Source organism: Otolemur garnettii, unplaced genomic scaffold (assembly GCF_000181295.1).
Source record: "Otolemur garnettii isolate 467f Iridium unplaced genomic scaffold, OtoGar3 scaffold00126, whole genome shotgun sequence".
Classification (NCBI taxonomy): Eukaryota; Metazoa; Chordata; class Mammalia; order Primates; family Galagidae; genus Otolemur; species Otolemur garnettii.
Genome location: NW_003852521.1, coordinates 4157298 through 4177348, shown reverse-complemented (window position 1 = coordinate 4177348; position 20051 = coordinate 4157298). Strand labels below are relative to the sequence as shown.

General features: G+C 40.0%; 1 protein-coding gene across 10 annotated transcripts in view; it reads right to left on the bottom strand.

The window, feature by feature from the left end:
- The window catches only part of SYNE1 (spectrin repeat containing nuclear envelope protein 1), a 448631-nt gene that overhangs the window by 68748 nt on the left and 359832 nt on the right, over nt 1–20051 (bottom strand). For all 10 annotated transcript variants that reach the window (XR_002775281.1, XM_023517949.1, XM_023517955.1 and 7 more), the window contains 7 exons: nt 19846–19992; nt 17340–17494; nt 16183–16330; nt 14018–14112; nt 10513–10747; nt 8663–8857; nt 4323–4448 (listed from right to left, as the gene is read on the bottom strand). Coding sequence is in view for 9 of the 10 variants with exons in the window: in XM_023517949.1 (XP_023373717.1) it covers nt 4323–4448; nt 8663–8857; nt 10513–10747; nt 14018–14112; nt 16183–16330; nt 17340–17494; nt 19846–19992 (1101 nt within the window). In the remaining variant the exon portion in view is untranslated. The remainder of the gene's footprint in view (nt 1–4322; nt 4449–8662; nt 8858–10512; nt 10748–14017; nt 14113–16182; nt 16331–17339; nt 17495–19845; nt 19993–20051) is intronic.

Here is a 20051-nt window from a genome sequence, read left to right as displayed (position 1 = left end):
GGAAATATGTACCCTGTCCTTTCTGGGAATGATTTAAGACGAAAAAAATCCATAGAACAGTATGGATTTGAATGAGTTGATGTTAGTTTTTGCAGTGCTTTGACCGGTGACCAGTTTTGCAATTTGTATAAACAGCTGTTGTCATTAGATTCTAGCTAATTTCGTGTCTGAATAGAGTATTTCACCTGGCTTTTCCTACCTTTATGCTTCAAGAGACATGTTTCCAAAGGCACAGGCAATTAACGGTGCTGTCTGAGGCTAACTTCCCAGGTAATTTAGGCAAACAAGGTTTTAGCCTAAAATTTCCAGGTAATTGCTTTGTTTTGCTGCTGAGGGTGGTTTGCAAAGAGTAGCAGAGAACTAGACTAAAATAAATTTATTTAATCTACAAATTCAATAGCAGGGTGTGTTTGTAACTGTCAAGTATTTTGGGAGATGAAAAATGAGGTCCCATGGCAACGGTATTTGGCTGAAAAACCAAACCATCTACGTGAATTAAATATGTGATGTTTTTGTTTATAGCCTTAGACATAATAAATTGTTATATCAATGTAAAGATTTTCCTCATTTCATACCAATTCCTACCCTCTAACTCAAACATCAGATTTGGTATATTGATTACAAAGGAAACACTATATCTCTATCTACAACTGTTTCAGAGTCAGTATATTTATCCATTAGATGAGTCACTGTGGTAAAAATAATAGCTTATATATTCAGGCAACCTTGACATTTACCAACTGTGAAAAGTTATTAAATTCAGTTTTCTCATCTGCAAAAGGGTAATAACAGGTTTTTATGAGCTTGTGTTTATGACAACTGAGACAACACTATTCCAGTCACTGGCACCAAGGAGAAGCCAAACAAATGCCCATTCCTGTCCTGCAGAAATTTTCTTTAATAATTTTTAATAAATTTACAATTGTAGGTTTAAAATAAACGTTTTCACACTTGCTACCTTTGCATACTTCTGAATATAACACCTGAAGATAGCAACTCACTCGCTTTTCGTCCATGATATATCCTACCTTTAAATTTTCCTAAATCTGCCTTTTTTCAAGTTTCAAAGAATATCCTTGAACACTTGTATCTACAGTTTTCATGACTTCTAGACTTGTGTAACAATTATTTTGTCTTAAATTCTTAGGACTTCTTAGTCAAAGTGAAGCAAAGAACTTCTAATTATAACTGAGTGAAAGAGCTCAGGAAATTTTACACCAAAATCTGATTCCTTGTTATAATGAGTATTTTGAATTAAAGGGCCTTAGAGATCAACAGCTGCTGGAAGGGGCTTTCCCTCCATCTTTGTAAAACCAGATTCATCAAAAAAAAAAAAAAATTGACTTTCCTTCCCATCCTTGTTATCTCAATATATTGCAGAAAAGGTGAAGAATGCAACCTGCAATAAAAAAAAATCTTTCAACAACAACAAAAAGGCCCAAGCCAGATGGATTCACAGACAAATTTTACCAGACCTACAAAGAAGAGGTGGCACTTATATTGCCTTATAAGTATTATTATTCTATGACATCAAGACAGAAGGAATCCTTCCCAACTCATTCCATGAAGCCAACATAACCTTGATACCAAAGTCTAGAAAGGAGACAATAAAAAAGGAAACTATAGACCAATATCCCTACGAATACAGATCCAATAACCCTCAATAAAATGTTAGCCAACCGAATTCAACAGCACATCAAAAAATGATCCACCACGACCAAGGGGCTTCGTTCTAGAAATGCAAGTATGGTTCAACATAAGTAAATCAATCAATGTGACTCATCACATAAACAGAAACAAAGACCATCTGATCATCTTAATGGATGCAGAAAAAGCTTTTTACAAAATTCAGCACCCTTTTGTGATTAAAAACCTTCCACAAACCGAACTTAGAAGGAACAATCTCAAAATTATAAAAACCAGATATGACAAACCTATAGCCAGCCAACATCATACTAAATGGAGAAAGGTTTAAAGCAAGACAAGGGTGCTCCCTGTCACCACTTCTCTTCAGCATAGTGTTGTCAGTCTTAGCCAGAAAAATCAGGCAAGAAAATGAAATAAAGCATATCCAAATCATAAAAGAGGAGTTCAAACTATCACTGTGTGCTGATTTTAAATCGCACATGAACTTTGTGGACACCCTACATATATATAGAAGATGAAATAATACTTAGTCATAAAACGAATGAATTAATGCCTTTTGGAACAATTTAGACAGAACTGAAGACCATTATCCTAAGTATCTAAAGAATGGAAAAATAAACACCACATGTACTCACTATTAAATTGGAACTATCTGATGAGAGCACAGAGGGAAGCAAAACTCAGTGGAAATCGAGGAAGGGGAAAGGGGGAAGAGAGGATGGATTAAAGCCTACCTAATGAGTACTTATCCTTAACTCTGACTCAAGCATTACAAAAACATTTGTGCCCCCATAATATTTTAAAAATTTAAAAAGTAAATCCATTTATTGTAGGGTAAAGTTTAAGTCCAATATTTCTTTGATCTAATTAAAAAAAGAAAATTAAAATAAGTAAAAGAAACAATGTGCTGGTTTTATATACAATTTGAAATATTTTTATTTATTTATTTATTTATTTTTTTGAGACAGAGCCTCAAGCTGTCCCCCTGGGTAGAGTGCTGGCATCATAGCTCACAGCAACCTCCAACTCCTGGGCTCAAGCGAGTCTCCTGCCTCAGCCTCCCAAGTAGGTGGGACCACAGGCGCCTGCCACAACGCCTGGCTATTTTTTGGTTGCAGCCGTCATTGTTGTTTGGTGGGTCCAGGCTGGATTCAAACCCGCCACCTTAGGTGTATGTGGTTGGCACCTTAGGCTCTTGAGCCACAGGTGCCAAGCCGAATTTGAAATATTTTCATCAAACTGGTTAACATAGCCTTCATAGCATTTTCTTAGTTACTGTGTTAAGACATTTACATTCTACATTTAGTAAGTTTCACATGTACCCTTGTAAGAAGCACATTGTACCCCATGACTGCATTAATGTACACAGTGATGATTTAATAAAAAAACAAAAAAGAAAAATAAATGAATAAATAAAAATAAAAAAGTAAAAGAAACATTTACAAAAAGAATGTAACCAGGCCTGGCCTAAACTATTTTAAGATAAATATCTGTCTCCCACATTAATTTAGTTTCCAGAGAGTCATTCACAAGTCAGTCTGTTTCCCCTAAACATTCATCTCCCAAGATGTACTTATCCTCTGCAGTAACCTTTATTGTGGCGCAGCAGAATTCTCTATCTTCTTCATCTACCCCCACTCCTCTAAAATGATGGTATGTAAACCTCTGGACCCCACTGAAAACTGGTTAATAGCTCTGTGATTCTCCTGGTGTGCACAGTAAATGAATCTCTTTCTCTGCCTTATCGTGAGTTAATTTTTAGCCATCCTTCTAGGACAAAGTGAAGTTTCCCCTCATCCTTTCAAAAGTAATTTAAGTATATGTGAGATTTTAAATAGAATTGCCCTAGAGCAATAATTTGCAAATGCCTGGGCAACCAAGTAGCATGTTTATTTTGAAAAAAAAAAAAAAAGTTTTTTTTTTCTTTCCATTAGCTATAGAGTAAACTAGAAAACCATTTTTAAAGGCACTTTTGATGTGGCTGGCCTAGCTCTGCAGGTGATTATTGTTTAGGCACTACACAGGGTTACAGCAGTACCAAGGTCACAGACACTACATCTTGTTGGTCTTCATGAGCTTATACAGGTAAAGCAGGGAGTGGTCTGTATTAGCTGCTAATTGGCTTCCAAATACCATGTGAGGTATTAATCGTAATCTTTAAGTAGTTAGAGCTCTGAGAACTATCAGCATGTGTGCCTCCATGCCGTAACTGAGAGCAGCTATCTTTCCCCCTTCCTTGTAGAATGATCTGGAAGGCAGGGTGTGTTTCTCTGAGGGCCATCGTCTGCAAATGTTCTATGCTGCCATCCTTCTTCCTCTTCCTGTAAACTGGGCCCTCCTGCTGGAAGGACTCCCCCGTGTGACTCCCCAGTGTGGATGCTTTAAAAAGATCGCTTTTATTGCTCTTGACACAACTTTTAAATATCTTTTAATGTTGTGCTTTAAATTTTCATTTGCTTTCTCAGAGTAATCCATAAACTAGTCTACAATTTCATCAACTGCAATAAATCTGCAGTGCAAGTTTCATCAGAGTCATCTGCCCTTATGTCATTCACCAGGGTCTTGTATCTGCATGTTGACAGCTATAGGAGAATGGCTGGATCGTGGCCTCCGAGACGTTATTCCAGCAGAGGCACACGGAGGGATACAGTGACAATCTCAACCTGGCAATTTACCTTGCACCGCGTTTGCTCTGCGTGGAGCTCGTCGTGGTGATCTGGCAGAGGCTGAGAAAGCTTCTTTTTGAAAGTCCGTAGTTTCTCTAGAGAATCAGCTATTCCTTTCTCACATTTTTCCCAGTCCTATCATGGAAAGAGAAAGAAATGGCATCAATTTTTTTTGATGTAGGAAATTGAGGGAAAAAAGAAAAGAAAAAAGGAAAACAAAGGAAAGGAAAGGAAAAGAGAAGAGAAAAGGAAAAAAGAAAAGAAAGGAGAAAAGAAAAGAAGTCTTCTTAATGCCCAGAGGAAGGATTAAAGTCCCACCGATGAACAGTGTGAGGTGTGCCCACCCCCACTGCCGGGTACGCAGCATGCCGGGGTCATCAGGGCAGATTCAAAGCTGACTCTGTTACCAGCTTTCTGGGAGGCTTTAAGCAGATAATGCTCTCTGCCTGAATTTTTCCCTACAAGACTGGAAATAATATAAACTCTTTATATTTGTTAGAGCATAAAGGAGGCAATGGGTACAAAGCACACAGAATAACAGCCATAATATTGTAGGTGTGCAAAACGTGATGGTCTGTATCCCAACACGTTTGCAGAAACAGAAGTCTAATCCCAGGGCTTTGACTCTTTCCTAACGTTGCTCAGAATTGTGTCCAATGTCCCCTCTCCTGAGTGATGAAAAGGAAGATCCAGGACCTCTTTCAGAACGAAAATACATTTGAGTAAGAAGAGAGAGATGGAATATTAAAATAATGCAGCCTTGTACTCTGATTCAATTTGATATATAATCAGCATGAGCCTCATACAGTTGAATTCTTACAGAAGACGAAACACACCACAAAGGCTTGGCATCTGACTGGCTTCTGTGGTTAAGGGCTGACACATGTAGCAGAGGGTTAAATGTGTAATACGTGAAAACACATACAAACCAAGAAGTGGAAGGAGAGAAAATGTACAGTCTAAGAAATGTATCTCTAGTATGAGAAGGGGAGCTGAGTGCTCTGGAGAGAAACCCAGCAGGGTCGGGAGTGGCTGTACAGAACGCAGGTCTCTGTGTCCTCACATGTGAACACAACACTATGTGGTTAGGTTTGGAGAAGTCACACATCAAACTGGTAGGAGTGGGGACCGGGGGAAGACAGTAGCTGGTAGTGTAAAGGAAATTTCAGTTTTTACTCTACATACTTTAATTATTACTGATTTTTTTATTAGACACATATTTTTGGTAATTAAAACAAGTATAAGAGAAAAAATGAGGTGAGCATGGTGGCTTGTGCCTGTAATCTCAGCACTCTGGGAGGCCAAGGTGGGTGGGTTGCTTGAGCTAAGGAGTTCCAGACCAGCCTCAGCTAGGGGGAGACTCTGTCTCTGTTAAAAATAGAAAAACTAAGGCCAATGCAGTGGCTCACACCTGTAATCCCAGCACTTGGGAGGCCTAGGTGGATGGATTGCTTCTGCTCACAGGTCCGAAATCAGCCTGAGCCAGAGTGAGATCCCATCTGTAAAAAGATAGCTGAGTGTTGTGGCAGGTGCTTGTAGTCCCAGCTGCTTGGGATGCTGAGGCAAGAGGATCACTTCAACCCAAGAGTTTGAGGTTGCTAGGAGCTAAGATGCTATGGCACTCTACCAAGGGTGACCAAGTGAGACTCTGTCTCACAAAAAAAGAAAAAGAAAAGAAAAAAACTAGCTAGGCATTGTGGCAGGCACCTATAGTCCCAGCTACTTGGGAGGGAGGCTAAGGCAAGAGGATTGCTTGAGCCTAGGAGTTTGAGGTTGGTGAGCGCTATGAGGACATCACAGCATTCTACTTAGGGTGATGGAGTGAGAGTATGTCTCAAAAAAGAAAGAGAAAAAAGGAAAGAAATCATAGTAGAGATTGATTCTTCCTAGAACCTTAGCTACATATCAACTCGTATTAACAATAGACGCTCATCTAATGTCTAATCCCATAGCATCCTAGTGTGATTTCCTGGCCTCCCCCTCCTCAATGCTCCTCCAAGTGGCCACCCCCCTCACTAGGAATTACTGAGGTCCACAGAAAGACAACCAGAATCACAGCTAGAATCGCTTTGCGTCACGTTGCCAAATCACACGGCATCTCCTTGCACAACCTCTCCTTCATCATTACCAGTCTTTTCTTGTCTGAGTTCTTTCTATCTTCTCTTCTCATACCTTATTTTTAGCATAACAGCCGACAGCTGCCATTACTGCCACTGTCTTCTGGAAGCAGTGTTGACTCAAGTGCCTCCTCATTTAAAATGTCTTTTGGTTTCTAACTGAATGGAGCGTTTGGCCCAAGAATCTCATTTCTCTAAATTCCTTCATGGAATTTCCTAGAGCGTGTAACTATATTTCCTATTCTCAGCTAAGAGAAAAATGAAACAAAAAAATAAAACCTCAAAAAACAAAAGATTTTGTCTATCATGAACAGATTTGTTCCAATTCCTTTTTATTTTGAAACTATCTCTGTGTCTTCAGACTAAGTTCATCAATGCTAAGCATAGGGAGGGTAGACAAAAAGATCTTTCGATTTAAATGGAACAACATTCTCCATAAACTCATCACACACTGTGAAATACATCAATATGCATCTCCTAAAGGTTTGTTGATCGAAAAGAGATAAGGTCAGCTTGTCATCTGTTGTAACGAAATTAAGAGGTGACAGTGCAGAAGATGAATGTACTGGGCATGGAATTATAATGACTATATTTTGGCATATTTACTAAAAGCATTAAGAGCTAAAAATAGATAAATATGATAGCTGCAGTGAAAGATACGTGAAATTGAGGCTTATCAACATTAAAATGTAGATACATAAATTCCTTCTTAGACAAACAGGATGTGGGGTATGATTCAAAATGGAATAAACTTTAACAAAAGGAGAATAGGGACACCCCTTTCCAAGAATGACTTACATTCTGAAGCTATAACCAGGCCTTTTTACTACATGAATTATTAGGAAATAACTTAATGTCACGGCCTACAAACATCTCTCCAAGTGGATGTTTTATACACCAACAGACAAACAAGAAAAGCAAACGCAATGACTCAGACAATGTGCCTTATTAAGTTTCGGGACTGTCTCCAAAAGTCACATCAACAATTTACAAAAAATATATGATTAACATGTTGTCAAAGAATGAGTTATGATGTTTTAAATTCTTTTCTAAAAGCAAAAGAATCAGGCATATTACATTACTGATGAATTGTGCTGTGTGCAAATAATAGTTATCTCAGGGGCATTTATGACCGATCGCTTCCTACCCTGAAGGTAATTTATTATTAAATAAAATTCAGTAGAATAAACCCAATGGGTGTACATACTTTAAGCATTAAAAAAAAAAAACCAAAATCCCTTTCATTAATTTTAATTATTACCTTTGATATAAGCATGCAATAGGCCAAATTTAATAGATAATCTCATTGAAGTGCTGACAATTATCAATATACATAAGAGCTTAGCATTTAGACATGTTCACTTTTTAAAATGATAATAACCTGGACCACGATAATTACTATCATTTTCTTAGTGCTTAATATACACTAGGTGTGGCACCACATGATTTACCTTCATTATTTCATTACATCCTCACAATGGCCTAAGGGGAGGTGAACTTACACCCACTCTACAGATGAGAAAAGTGAGGCTCAGATAGGCTGAATTCACCAGGTCACGTGGTTTACTATGTTGTTAACTTGGGTTTATCTGAATATAGAGCACATGTCCTCTTAAATTGCTGATTTAATTAAGTGTTATATGTGGAATTGGAGAGTGCGGGATACAAGCATACTGTGGGAGGTCAGGATAAATCTACATTTTCTAAAATTTACTGTGTGAGATCAGTATGCAATTTGTATCCAACCAAGGGCTTAATACACCTCCTGGAGATTTTATCTCATGGCAATTGGCTTGGAGAAGCTCAGTTAAATAGAGAGGATCTTTTGGAGCTGGTTTTTCCCTGCTATAAAAGAAGAGATATCAATCTTGAAAACCACTTTAGAGTCTTAGATTAGGGAGTAGAACCTACTCTTTGAATTTCTGTATGGATTTATAAAGCCATCACATGGCAAAGGCTTCACACTGGCCATTAACCAGAATTCATTGTTTGGACAACATTATTAGACTTTAAATTACTTGGTTGGGGGATTTTCCTAAAAGACAAAATGCTGAAAATTGAAAAAGTTTTCCAGTTCATGCAAGATAGGACAAAGTCTTGAATAAAACACAGGGGATCAAAATTCTGCAAAGTATTATTTAACGATCTTTGCGTTATTTGACTTTCAGGATAACAATGAGAGGAAAAAGCAGTACAAGTACTAAAAAGTTTTTTTTCTTTAATGTCACTTACTTTCAACAAGAAAGCCAGCTTTTTCTTCTGTTCCTCCAGACTCATGCTGGCCGATTTCCATTTCTCTTGGATTTCAGTGAGTTCGACCTGCAAGGCAGCCTCGGCTCCACCATCCGCGGAGAGCAGGAGTTGCTTGCCAGCCTCCACCGTCAGGATATAGCTGCCTTGCTGTCGCAGAAACACTTTTTCTTTGAACTGAAAAGAATCACAGCTTTTTACATTCCCAGTCATTTTTTTTTTCACTATTTCCCTATTGCAAGTATTTTTAAGTGGGCCATAATTTCAGCACACATGACATGGCTTCTTTCTCCCACCAAGGTGACACGGGCATACTTTGTACATGAATGTATAACTGAATGAGAGTCCCATGGGGACTTGGGATGCAACATGAAACCTGCTCTATAAAACTCATAACAGGCAGACAGAGGGACATCTGACCCAGCAGGGCATGCGTAGAGAGTCAGAGAGGATTCTTCAAAGGGTCAAGGCTACCCCAGTCTTGGAAGACTTGAACTCATCCAGATGAAGAAGGACCTAGGGTGGGAGACAAGAGTTGACCAGGAGCAGAGGAGAGAGGATGCTTTCCCAAAGAGAAATGAGGATGGGCAAATATGTCACATGTGAGAGACACGATGACTTCAGGAAGCTGGACGCAGGGCTGGAGTGTGGAACGCAGGCTAGAGACGGGTAGACAGTGAGGCAAGACCATGTCTTACATGGGAATTTGCTTTTTTGGTGCAAGTGACTGAGATTCCTAGAATACATTAAGCAGGGAAGTGATGTGTTTGGTTAGAGTTTGAGTAAAAGCACTCAGCATCTGGGTAAAAGCAGAATGGAAGAGCAGCATGTTGGCTAAACTAAGACAGGTGGGCTAGCTACTGTCCATCGAGCCAAGAGCTCACGAGGGCCTTGTTTAGCAGTGGCAGCAGGAAGGAGACTTGGGGCACATTAGATGTGGGGTGGGGGGAGAGACGGGGAAGAGCGTAGCTTTTAAATGACTCAGGACTCCTCTACTGATGGACCAGACAGCTGGTGATGACACCTCCTCAAACTGGGTACATGGAAAAAGAGAAAGGTTGGTCCAGTGGTCACAGGCTTTGTTGAGACCCACAGGGCATATTACATCTGCAGAGCACACAGATATAAATCCAAAAGGCGGTCTCATAAGTGAGTTCAAAGCCCACCAGGTGAATTTGAACAGAAGAGACACATTTGACCCTTTTCTGCTGGCAGGGGTAGTTGAAGCCATGTTCCACCCATTAATCTGTATTGTCCCTTTTATGTTTTAAGCTGAATTCACTTTGTTGTTAGATTTCTCTCAGAGAAATCTGGAGGAGAACAGAACCAGAGAGAGTGACTTTATAGGAATAAGAGCCCAGGAGCTGATCTGGGAAGGACTGGCCAGGGCACTGGGAAGCATCTGTCTGGGATGCTGGAAGGTCGCATTCCTGGTCAAAGTCAAGGGTTCCTGGGGAAGGAACAGAGGTCAAAGGGGACGGGCCTTTTACCTTCTCTAGTACTTAAGTTCCGTGTTGGAGCTGCCCCCGAGTAAACACAGGTTTGTCTAATCCACACACTTCCCCCTGCCTGGCCATCGCCTTTCTGTCCACACTGGGACTCGGCTACAGGCCTTGGTGTGAAGTGGAAGGAGCCTCTGGGAGAGGCCAAGCTTACTATCGTTCATCATGAAATAGGCTTTGCAATGCAATCATCTTGTGTGTTCCTGTTGACATTTGAGAACGTTTTTCTCAATTCCAGTGTCACTTCAGAGTCCTTCTGAGGAACCATGATTGAGGTAAAGTGCACAGTGGAAACGGGTAAGAGGTAGAGACAGTGTGTTTGCACCTTACCTGCACTTCATCGAAGAGGGTCCTTGCCTGCTGCAGTGGTATAGGAACGCTTCCCAGACCACTCACGGGGAGGTAGGACACCTCAACCAGCCACTTGCGAAGCTTTTCTGCCATCTCCCTGTAGCGCTGCCACTGGCGGATCTGGCTGTCAATGATCCCCCGCCTCTGCTGGGCCCGGCGGATCACTCCCTGCCACTGATTACTGAGGAGCGTCAATTTCAGGTTGAACTCATCCCTGGGGAGGAAACACCTACAGGATGAGAAACACTGATCCCTTGGATGTGGACATGTCACCAGCTGATGTGTACACTTCTCACAAACTTAAGCTCTGAGAAAGGGACCCAGGGCGGTGGTTTTCAAATGAGATGTGATCTGCTGTTACTGGAGCTACTGCAAGTAATTTTAAAAATTGGATTACTGCAAGTAGTTTAAAAAATTAAACTACGAGTGTTTTCAAATAGTGAGGGTTAGCACGTCTCAGCACAGGTTGAAGGGAAGTCTCCCGGAAGGTCACTGTCATTCATTCCCTCCCTGAGAGCATGAGCGGGGAGGAAGGGAAAGCCATAGGTGCAAAGGGAATCGCTCCAGCCCCTGAGTAGCCCATGGCTACATACGCAGCAGCGTGGGACAGTGTCTTGCGGGCCTGCCTGCCAGAAAACATGTGGAGCAGAGTTTATGAAGACCCTCTGTCTTCAGCGAAAACCCTAAGCTACCTTGGATGGACAAAACTCCAATCAAACTATGCAGTTTAAAAAGATTTTTAAAACCTGTCTCCATAAACTCTCTCAGTATTTCCTGATGATAATTTGCATCCCACCCATTAATCTATATTGTCCCTTTTTTATTTGAAGCTGAATTCACTTTGTTATTAGAAAAATAGAAACTAGTCATTTAGAAACATTAAATGCTACTTCAGCTTTCTCAATTTCATATAAAAAAAAAACTCAGATCTTCTAATATGTTCTTCCCACTTCTGTGTTTTCTACTTTTAAAAAATATTAACAGTTCTTTATTAAGTTGTATTTAATATTCAACTTGTGGCTCTATAGGTGGTTAGTAATGGTTTGTCCAGCATCAAGTAGGACGCAGTTTTTAGCTGGTTATAGTGTCAAGTGCATGTTTTACATTAAAGTGTAACATTACTTGTGTTTGTTTCAATTAGAATGTGTTTGTTTCCTTAGAATCCTTCTCTTGAGGTGGCATCAGATAGTATTTTGATTTACTATTGTGGATTCCTCTATTCTTGATTCCCTTCCATTACCTGGAGCCACTATAAATTTCAATTTTATAGCCCAATGTGTTATTAGTTTCCAAAACTATAAGAGATCCTAGAATACATAGTTATGGTCAACAAAGACAGTGTAAAAACCAAAAAGTACTGAATAAAGCCCCAGCAAAAAATTTCTTATGCTCTCTCATTTTAAAAATAGATCCATATGGTAAGTAGTTAGGGTTAGATGATGACTTTCAGTTTTGAAAGAAAATTCTGATAGTACACACACCCACATAGCCACACACATATCCATATTCCGGGGGTGCCAAAAAATGCTGAAGCCCGTTTCATGAGCTTCTTGGGAATAAAATTGATCAGTCCTCAAAAGTGTGCAAACTGCAGGTAAAAATGGATGTGTGTAGTATGTCTAGCTACACTTGACCAGTAACTGTGCCTTCAAATCAACTTCAAAATGATAGCACTTAAAATGTGTATACCTGGTTTGGGCACCCACTGCATCTATGTACATATGAATAATCAATTGCAGTAAAATTCAAATGTGACAAATTAGGCTCATGCTACTCCCCTAAAAGTTTTAAGTATCTTTCAACTCAGAAAAATGTAACTTCAGGACTTGAGAACACCCTGGGCCTCGCAAAAGTCCTTCCGTGTTGTTTTGCCTGCCAGGTAACTATCCAAGACCCCTTTGCAGCCCTGGCACTCACTTTGCTCAACTAAATGGTGCTGACCTACTTGCCCGCCTGAGGGACTACTTAGAACATGACATTGTTGCCAGTGCTGAACTTGAGGCTCTAAAAAACAAAACTTATCGGTTAACTTTGGTTAACTTTTAGAACACAACACATCTGTAACTTGGGGCCTTCCTATTGTCAGCAGGCTCTAACCTGATTTCTTTTCACTTGCAACTTTCAAAATTTTTTATTCTGAGGTCCAAGCTCCAATTTTCATCTTGTTGGTGTTTCTTCTAAACGATAGCATTTAAAATTTAATAGATGTTGGCTTGCATGTGAATATTAAATTTTATTTTACTTAATGACTTGAAAGTTTATAATATTGTTACAGAGTTGGCTAAGACATGATAAGGCAAAAGATAAAAGTTAATTGCATTTGAATTTGTTTTAGTCTTCAGAAAATTCTCAAGAAAGCTCACATTTAAGTTTGGCTTACTTAGAATAGAATAAATATGACATCACATTTTGTTGTTCCAAGCTTAACCATGAAAATCTTTCATGTACTTCCAGAGAAATATCCACTTGAAACTGAAATGGCTTCTAAAACATTAAAAACAAAACTCTCAATAAAAATGATTTATTTTTTAAGTTTTTGGAAAAATACTAACAATTATAATCAGAACTACTGGTCCTAACTATGGGAAAGATGTACCTATGTAATAAAAACAAATGAAGTTCACACTCCAAATCACCATGAAAAGACGGGATAAAATAAGTATTGTTTCTAGAAAACGTGAATATAGTATGAAATTGTCAATTCACAAGCTAGATTTTTACTTGCGCTTTTTTTTTTTTTTGCAGTTTTTGGGCAGGGCTGGGTTTGAACCTGCCACCTTCAGCATATGGGGCTGGTGCCCTACTCCTTTGAGCCACAGGCACCGCCTACTTCTGCATTTTTAATAAAGAGACAACTTGGTACATAATTGAAGAGGAAGGATTTCATGTTGAACATAGTCGTCTGATCTAAGGCAGCAAACCATTTTCAAATGTGGAGAAATCATCACAGTCTGAAAAAGCTGTCTGGTACAATCCAGTTCTCACTGAAAACCAGACCCAGGGGGTCTAGTCTCGAACGTGCTGCCACTTAGTCCCAGTGATCTTGGTCAAATCAGTTCCCATCAGGTTTTTCTTCTATAAGTAAGAGAGATGGACTAGCGATCCCTATGCTCCTTTTACTAATAAAATTTCCATCTAATTGTGTAAGAATATCAGAAGCACCTATTTACAAATCAGGGATACATCACTGATACAATTCATTCTGATCTAGTCATTAATTCCAGTCCCTACACATGGCTAGCGAAGGTTGGCGAGGTGATTTCCAATTACTCTACGTCCTTCATACAATAAACCGCAGTTCTCTAAAAAGATTCAATACTTGGTAATTTTGGAGATTCAGACAAGCCTTTCCTCCCATTACTGAGGCTCCACTGTAATATAGTTGCCTGAGGAAGACTGGATACATGCCCTCTAATCTGCTCATTAAAAAGAAAATGACTAATTTGCGGAAGATTTTTTCATACCAAGTTATCCAAGATCTTACCTGTCATCAACTTGACCTTGTTCTAGAAGACGCTGTCCATCAACAATGATCGAGTGCAAGATCTGCTGACGACTGAACATCTCAGCTTGAAATAACTATGGTTTTTTTAAAAAGAAAGAAGAATGTACTTTAGAGTGCTCGATTTTGGTGACCAGTTCTCTGTTAACTTTCCAAATATTCCGGTTTTAGCAAGACTCTGAAAAGTATACCCAGTGAATCAGGAAATGTGTGAAATCCTGCAGCACAGAAGTGATTTATTTTTAAATTGTCTATTCAGATATGCTTAAAGATAAAGTGTAGTTTTTTGCTTTACTAAAACAATATGACTAAAAGTAGAGTTATGATTTCCCTCGCTCTTTCCAAAGTTAAGTCAATGCTCAATACAATTAAGTCAATGCTCAATTTTTTTCCTCGCTTATTCTATGCGAAAAATACAGTCTATTTTCAGACACAGAGAATAGCCTGGGACCTTTGAAAAAGCCGAAGGAAAAGAGAGCCTCCTCTTTTCCTGGCCCTTTTGAACTGTGTCTCAATTTGATTAGGTTAAAAAATCATTTCATTCTTAAAAATCTCAAAAGAAGGTGTTTCAAATTATTTCCACTGCCTTTTAAATAGCTTTATTGAGTTTTAATTCACCTACTCCACAATTCGCTCATTAAGATGCCCAATTTAATAACTTTGATTATATTTAAAGACTTGGCAAACTATCACCTCAATCAATTTTAGAATATTTTAATTACCTGAAAAAAGAAACTCCACGCTCCTTAGCACTAGCAATCACCCCCACTTCCTCCCAGTCCTCCAGTCCTGAGCAACCACTCGTCCATGTTACAGCTCTAAGTTTTGCCTGTCCTGGACATTTCCTATAAATGGAATTATGCAATATTCCATTCCAAATATCCAGTCTTTTGTGACCTGTTCCTTTCCTTTAGCTTGAGTTTTCAAGATTCGTCCATGCTGCACCAGGTCCAGGACCTTATTCCTTTTTATTGCGGGATAATATTATTATATGAATGTATCACAATTTACTTCTCCATCCAGCAGGTGATGCACATTCGTTTCCATTTTTTGGCTATTATGAATACGGCCACTATGAACAATACACACGCACTTCTACAGGTTTTTGTGAAGATGTACATTTTCATTTATCTTGGGTAGATACTTGAGGGTAGAATTGTTTGCTATGTGGTGACTCCGTGTTTACCATTTTGAGGAGCTGCCAAACTCTTTTCCAGAGCGGCCTCGCCACTCTACCCCCCCGCCCCCCAGCAGGCTCACGTTCCTCCACCCCGTCACCAACACTGGCGCCTCTTTCGTCGCAGCCACCCTAGTGGGTATGGAATAGTATCTGTCTCATTGCTGTTTTGTTCTGTTGTCTCTTATTTCACCATCTGTCAATTCAGTAAAACTGTATTTAAAAATACCTTGTACATCTTTAAGTTCTCTATTTTTAAAATTTCAGCGAAATGCTTCAAAAGTAGTTTCATTTGCTTTTAGGCTCTGAATTAAGCTTTCTCTGCCCATAGGTAAATCCCATCTCTCCACGTGCACGTGTCAGAAGCACACAAAACAACTTAGTCACACCAGGAAATAGCAAATAGGGACTAACTGTTGGCCAGTTAATTCACGTGCTTTTTGCGTATGATTCTTTCTCTGTGTTTCTTGAGGAATAATTATAATAGAATTTGATCAGGAAGTACACTGGGAGATCACTGATCACTTTTCCTTTTATAAAATTCACATGTTTTTTAAAGAACACACAATTTTTAATGACTTTTGATCAAAGCATAGACCCTCCCAATTAGCCTTGGCAATATTAATGTTGTGGTCTCCAACTCAATTTGGACATTGTGTAACTCTCTGCACTCTTTATACCAACCCCACCCAGCCTCCAGTAAGTAGTCTATTGCCACAATTTCAGCATTATACCCTGCAAGGTGCTGAAGCCTGACACGAGCTTATACCCAACTGTGGAGCAGAGAAATGGATCACATTTTTGTAACTAAGATATCGAAGCCTCAAACTTAAAAAGAAGGCACAAGTGACGTCTGCCTTTGAGCAGACTCTGTACAAGGTACAGGATTTTAATTCTCCTACATAGCATTTTATAGCATCAGTCACGGCTCTAAAACTTTATTACTCCCAAATCTACTGGTGTCACTTACCTCATGTGCTCTCTGTTGTTCCAAAAGATGCTGGTAATTGCCTGAAATCTCTACTGCTAACTTTTGTTCCGTTTGAACCAGGAATTCCATCCATGTTTCACATTTTTCCAAGAAAGTTTGATGTTGTAGCAAAAATGACTGCAACTTACTGACGGAAGGAGGGACAAGGAATAGTGATTATTTTGCTCCTTATTTTTATATCTCTAGTATGTAAAACTAGATTAAGTAATCTCTGCTTCCAATTCTAACTGGACTATCATGAAGCTTTCAGGTTAGACGGTAAGATTAAAAAAAGAAAGAACATTGAAAAAAAGGCCTAAGTTTAAAATGTTAACTTTTTAAATGATAAAAATTATGCATGTACCTTTAATATGGTCTTACTTAAAAGATTTTTCTAATTAAAGCACCATTTAGTCCATCAAAAATGGAAAAATATTTTGCCATTTGAATTTCCCACTTTTAGATCAAATTCTGTCAGTGGTATTAGAAAGACCAAAATTTATAAATATACACAAATCATGAACCTACACTCCACTGATACACTGGTGCTATGGTTTGAATGCGTCCCCTCCAAAATCCAAGTGTTGAAACTCAATAGCCAATGAGACAGTCCTACAAGGTGGGGCCTTTAAGAAGTGATTAGGCTATGAGGGCTCCTATTTAGTGAATGGGATTAGGGCCCTTATAAAGAAGATTGATGCAGGGTTAAGAACTCCTGCCCTCCCACCTTCCTTCTCCCTGTGAGGACATCACATCCCTTCCCTCCTAAGGATGCGGCAAGGAGTCATCTGGAAAGCAAAGAGTAGCCCCCACCGAATGACTGACCCTGCTCGTACTTTGATCTTGGACTTCCTACCTCCCAGAACTATGAGGAAATAAATGCACAGTAGAACCTCCATAGTTGACCACTTCCCTACATTGACCACCTCCTTCAGGCAACCTAATTTTCACATACTGGACCTGCACCACATGTACGTGTCAGTACAGAAGGCCTAATCCCTCATGCCGACCACCTCCGTATGTTGACCAGGTTGGTATAGTCCCTTGGGTGGTCAACTTATACAAGTTCTACTATATATTCTTTACAAATTACCCAGCCTGTGGTATTTTGCTATAATGGCATAAAACAGACCAAGACAAGAGCATCTCCTGCTCACCTGAATCTTTCTGTAGTCTGGGAGGAGATCAGAGACCAGTGACGGTTCAGATTCTGCATCCTTTTGATTTCCTTATCGTTCAGGGGTAACCTATACCCGAGCTCATTTAGACGGTCTAAATCTGGAGCCATGCTGCTGAATTTTAACATCTGTCCCTGAAAGCAAGAGTTAAAAGCTAGTTTGTCACCACAGTCAAGAAGGGCAGGGCTTTTCAAAGTGCACAGTGATTTTAGGAAGAAGCCTGTCTCTGGTCTGCTATGCGTTTTGGCCATTTGCTTGCAATCTCCAGAGCTAGACAGAGAGAGAAGCGGAATCTCCTATTCAGAGTGCGCTGTTGCTGCTGCTCTTGTTACTACAGCTACTCATTATCCCTTACTGACTACTTAGTAGGCTGTGTGCATTGCCTTAGGACTTGATTGATTTACTCATAGGTAATTCTTGATAGAACTAATATAGGATGAAAATTATGCTGATGAGTAGAAAGCCTAATTCCTTGCCCTTTGTATTTAATGTATTCATGCTAATCCACTCCTTTAGCATTTAATAATAATAGGTATAATAGTGATAGCTAACATTAATTGAGCTCTTATTATGAATTATTATTAAAACCTTCACAATAATGACTCATTTCACCTTTATAATAATCCATGAGGTAAGTATCATGGCTATTTTCACTTTACAAATGAAGAAAGAGAGGCACAGAAACTAAGGGAAGTGCTCAAGGCCATTCAGCTAATAAGTAGTGACAGAAACCATTGGGTTCTTGCTACACTTGCACTACGACCATACATTGTGCCAAGACCCCAGCACCCACGTTGGTGAGACTTAAGCAAAACAGCAGTCTTTGCTTTCAGATCTCTTTCCTCTCTTCAAACACAAGACAAAGCTGCCTGTTCTGGTCTTTCATAGGCATTCTTGGTTTTTTTGTGTATTTGTCTGTTTTTGTAAGAGATGGGGCTTGCTCTGCCACGCAGGCTAGAGTGCAGCGATGTGATCATAGCTCACAGCAACCACAAACTACTTGGGTTCAAGTGATCCTCCTGCCTCAGCCTCCTGAGTAGCTGGTTGGTAGGTGTCACCACACCCAGTTCATTTTTCTTATTTAGAGATAGTATGGGTCAAGCTCCTGGCCTCCAGTGATCCTACCTCAGCCTCCCAAAGTATGTGAATGCTGTGCCTAGTCCCATGGGTACTCTTTTCTCCATCAAGGAAATTGGTCACAGAAAGGAGAAAATGGCAGGACACCTATGGCCATGGTGTGTCCTTCTCTCTGCAAAAAGCTCATGATCCCTGAACAAAACCAACAAGTCTTCAGATGTACTGAAGCCAAAGCAGGACTATTATATGGCAGCATTTCCATCAGCGCGGAACAAAACTGACAGGATGACTGGAGACAGTCCTTCCCCTCAGGGCACTTAGAGGGAGTCAAACACTATTGCAACAGTAGCGGCCACAAAATAACTATCACCACTCACACCAAAGTAATTAAGACATGAAAGAATAGGAGAAAACGATGTGTGTGATGGCGTGTGCCACTGGGAGCCTAGCCCTGGGGAGGGTGGCCCTGGAGGCTTTCCTGAGAGAGTGACATGGAAGAAAATGACCAAGACTTTACTGATTTGGGTGGGAAGGAAGTTGGGGGGGGGTGAGAAAAGAATCCAGGAAAGGGAAACATCCCAGGTACAGACAGCAGGAAGCACTGTGGCTTCCCAGTGGCAGGAGGGGAAGGTGGCAGTGGCACAGTGTGACACACTCAGAACAGGTGGGAGCCACTGTGCTGCCCTGATAACCACACGGTCTTTATCCTAAGAGCAGAACAAACCACTGAGGGGCTTAACCAGAGAAGTAATATAATAAAATCTGCATGTCTATTTTATTAACTTGATTGAAAGTTTCAAATAGTTTGTAGCTAAGTAGAACCATTTTTTTCTTTTGAAAAAAATATTAATGATTTTTCTATTAACTAATCATGATTTAGGGTACAAGGTAAAATGTGATGTTTTAATATATGTATTCATTGTGGATTAAATCAAACTAATTGAGCAACCACTCCCTCCCCCCCTCTTTTTTTTTTTTCCCCCAAGAAAAAAGAGTTTTCTTGCAGCCAGGGGAGTTATAAGGTTGGGAAGGTGCAGCTGTGTATGGGGCCATGGAACACTGGGGTCGCTGGAAGTAGAAATGGATGATTCTAGGGATGGAGACAGGAAGCTGACCAGCTATTAAGGAGATGAAGGCCTGGGACAGAGAGGGACTCGAGGTGGGAAGAAAGAGTAAGTAAGGAAGTTTCCTAGGACTGGTCCTGGCCAGGCTCTCATCTTGGGCTCGGAGATCAGGCCACGTTCATTGCCAAGTTGAAATTTACCCCTTACAGCAGAGAAGAAGGCAGCCCCCATGAGCATCTCATGGGGCTCAGAATTGAAAGTAGACCTATGTCAGTTTCAGGTTTTCCTTAGGATTTTTAGGACAGAAAATCAAAGATCTGGGACTCAGATCTGAACACACCTACCTTAAGCTCTTCCATCCTTTCCTGGATGGTGGAGAGGTCAGATGAGTGGCTAGGGTCCTGTCCTTGGAGTATGTCCTCAGCTTCCACTATCCAGGCCTCCAAAGCTTCCAAACTCTTGGCAAAGGTTTCATAGTCAAGAACTCCAGCCTTTTTTTCCCACAAAAGAAATTGGTATTTTAGTTAAAAAAAAAAATTGGCTTTTAATG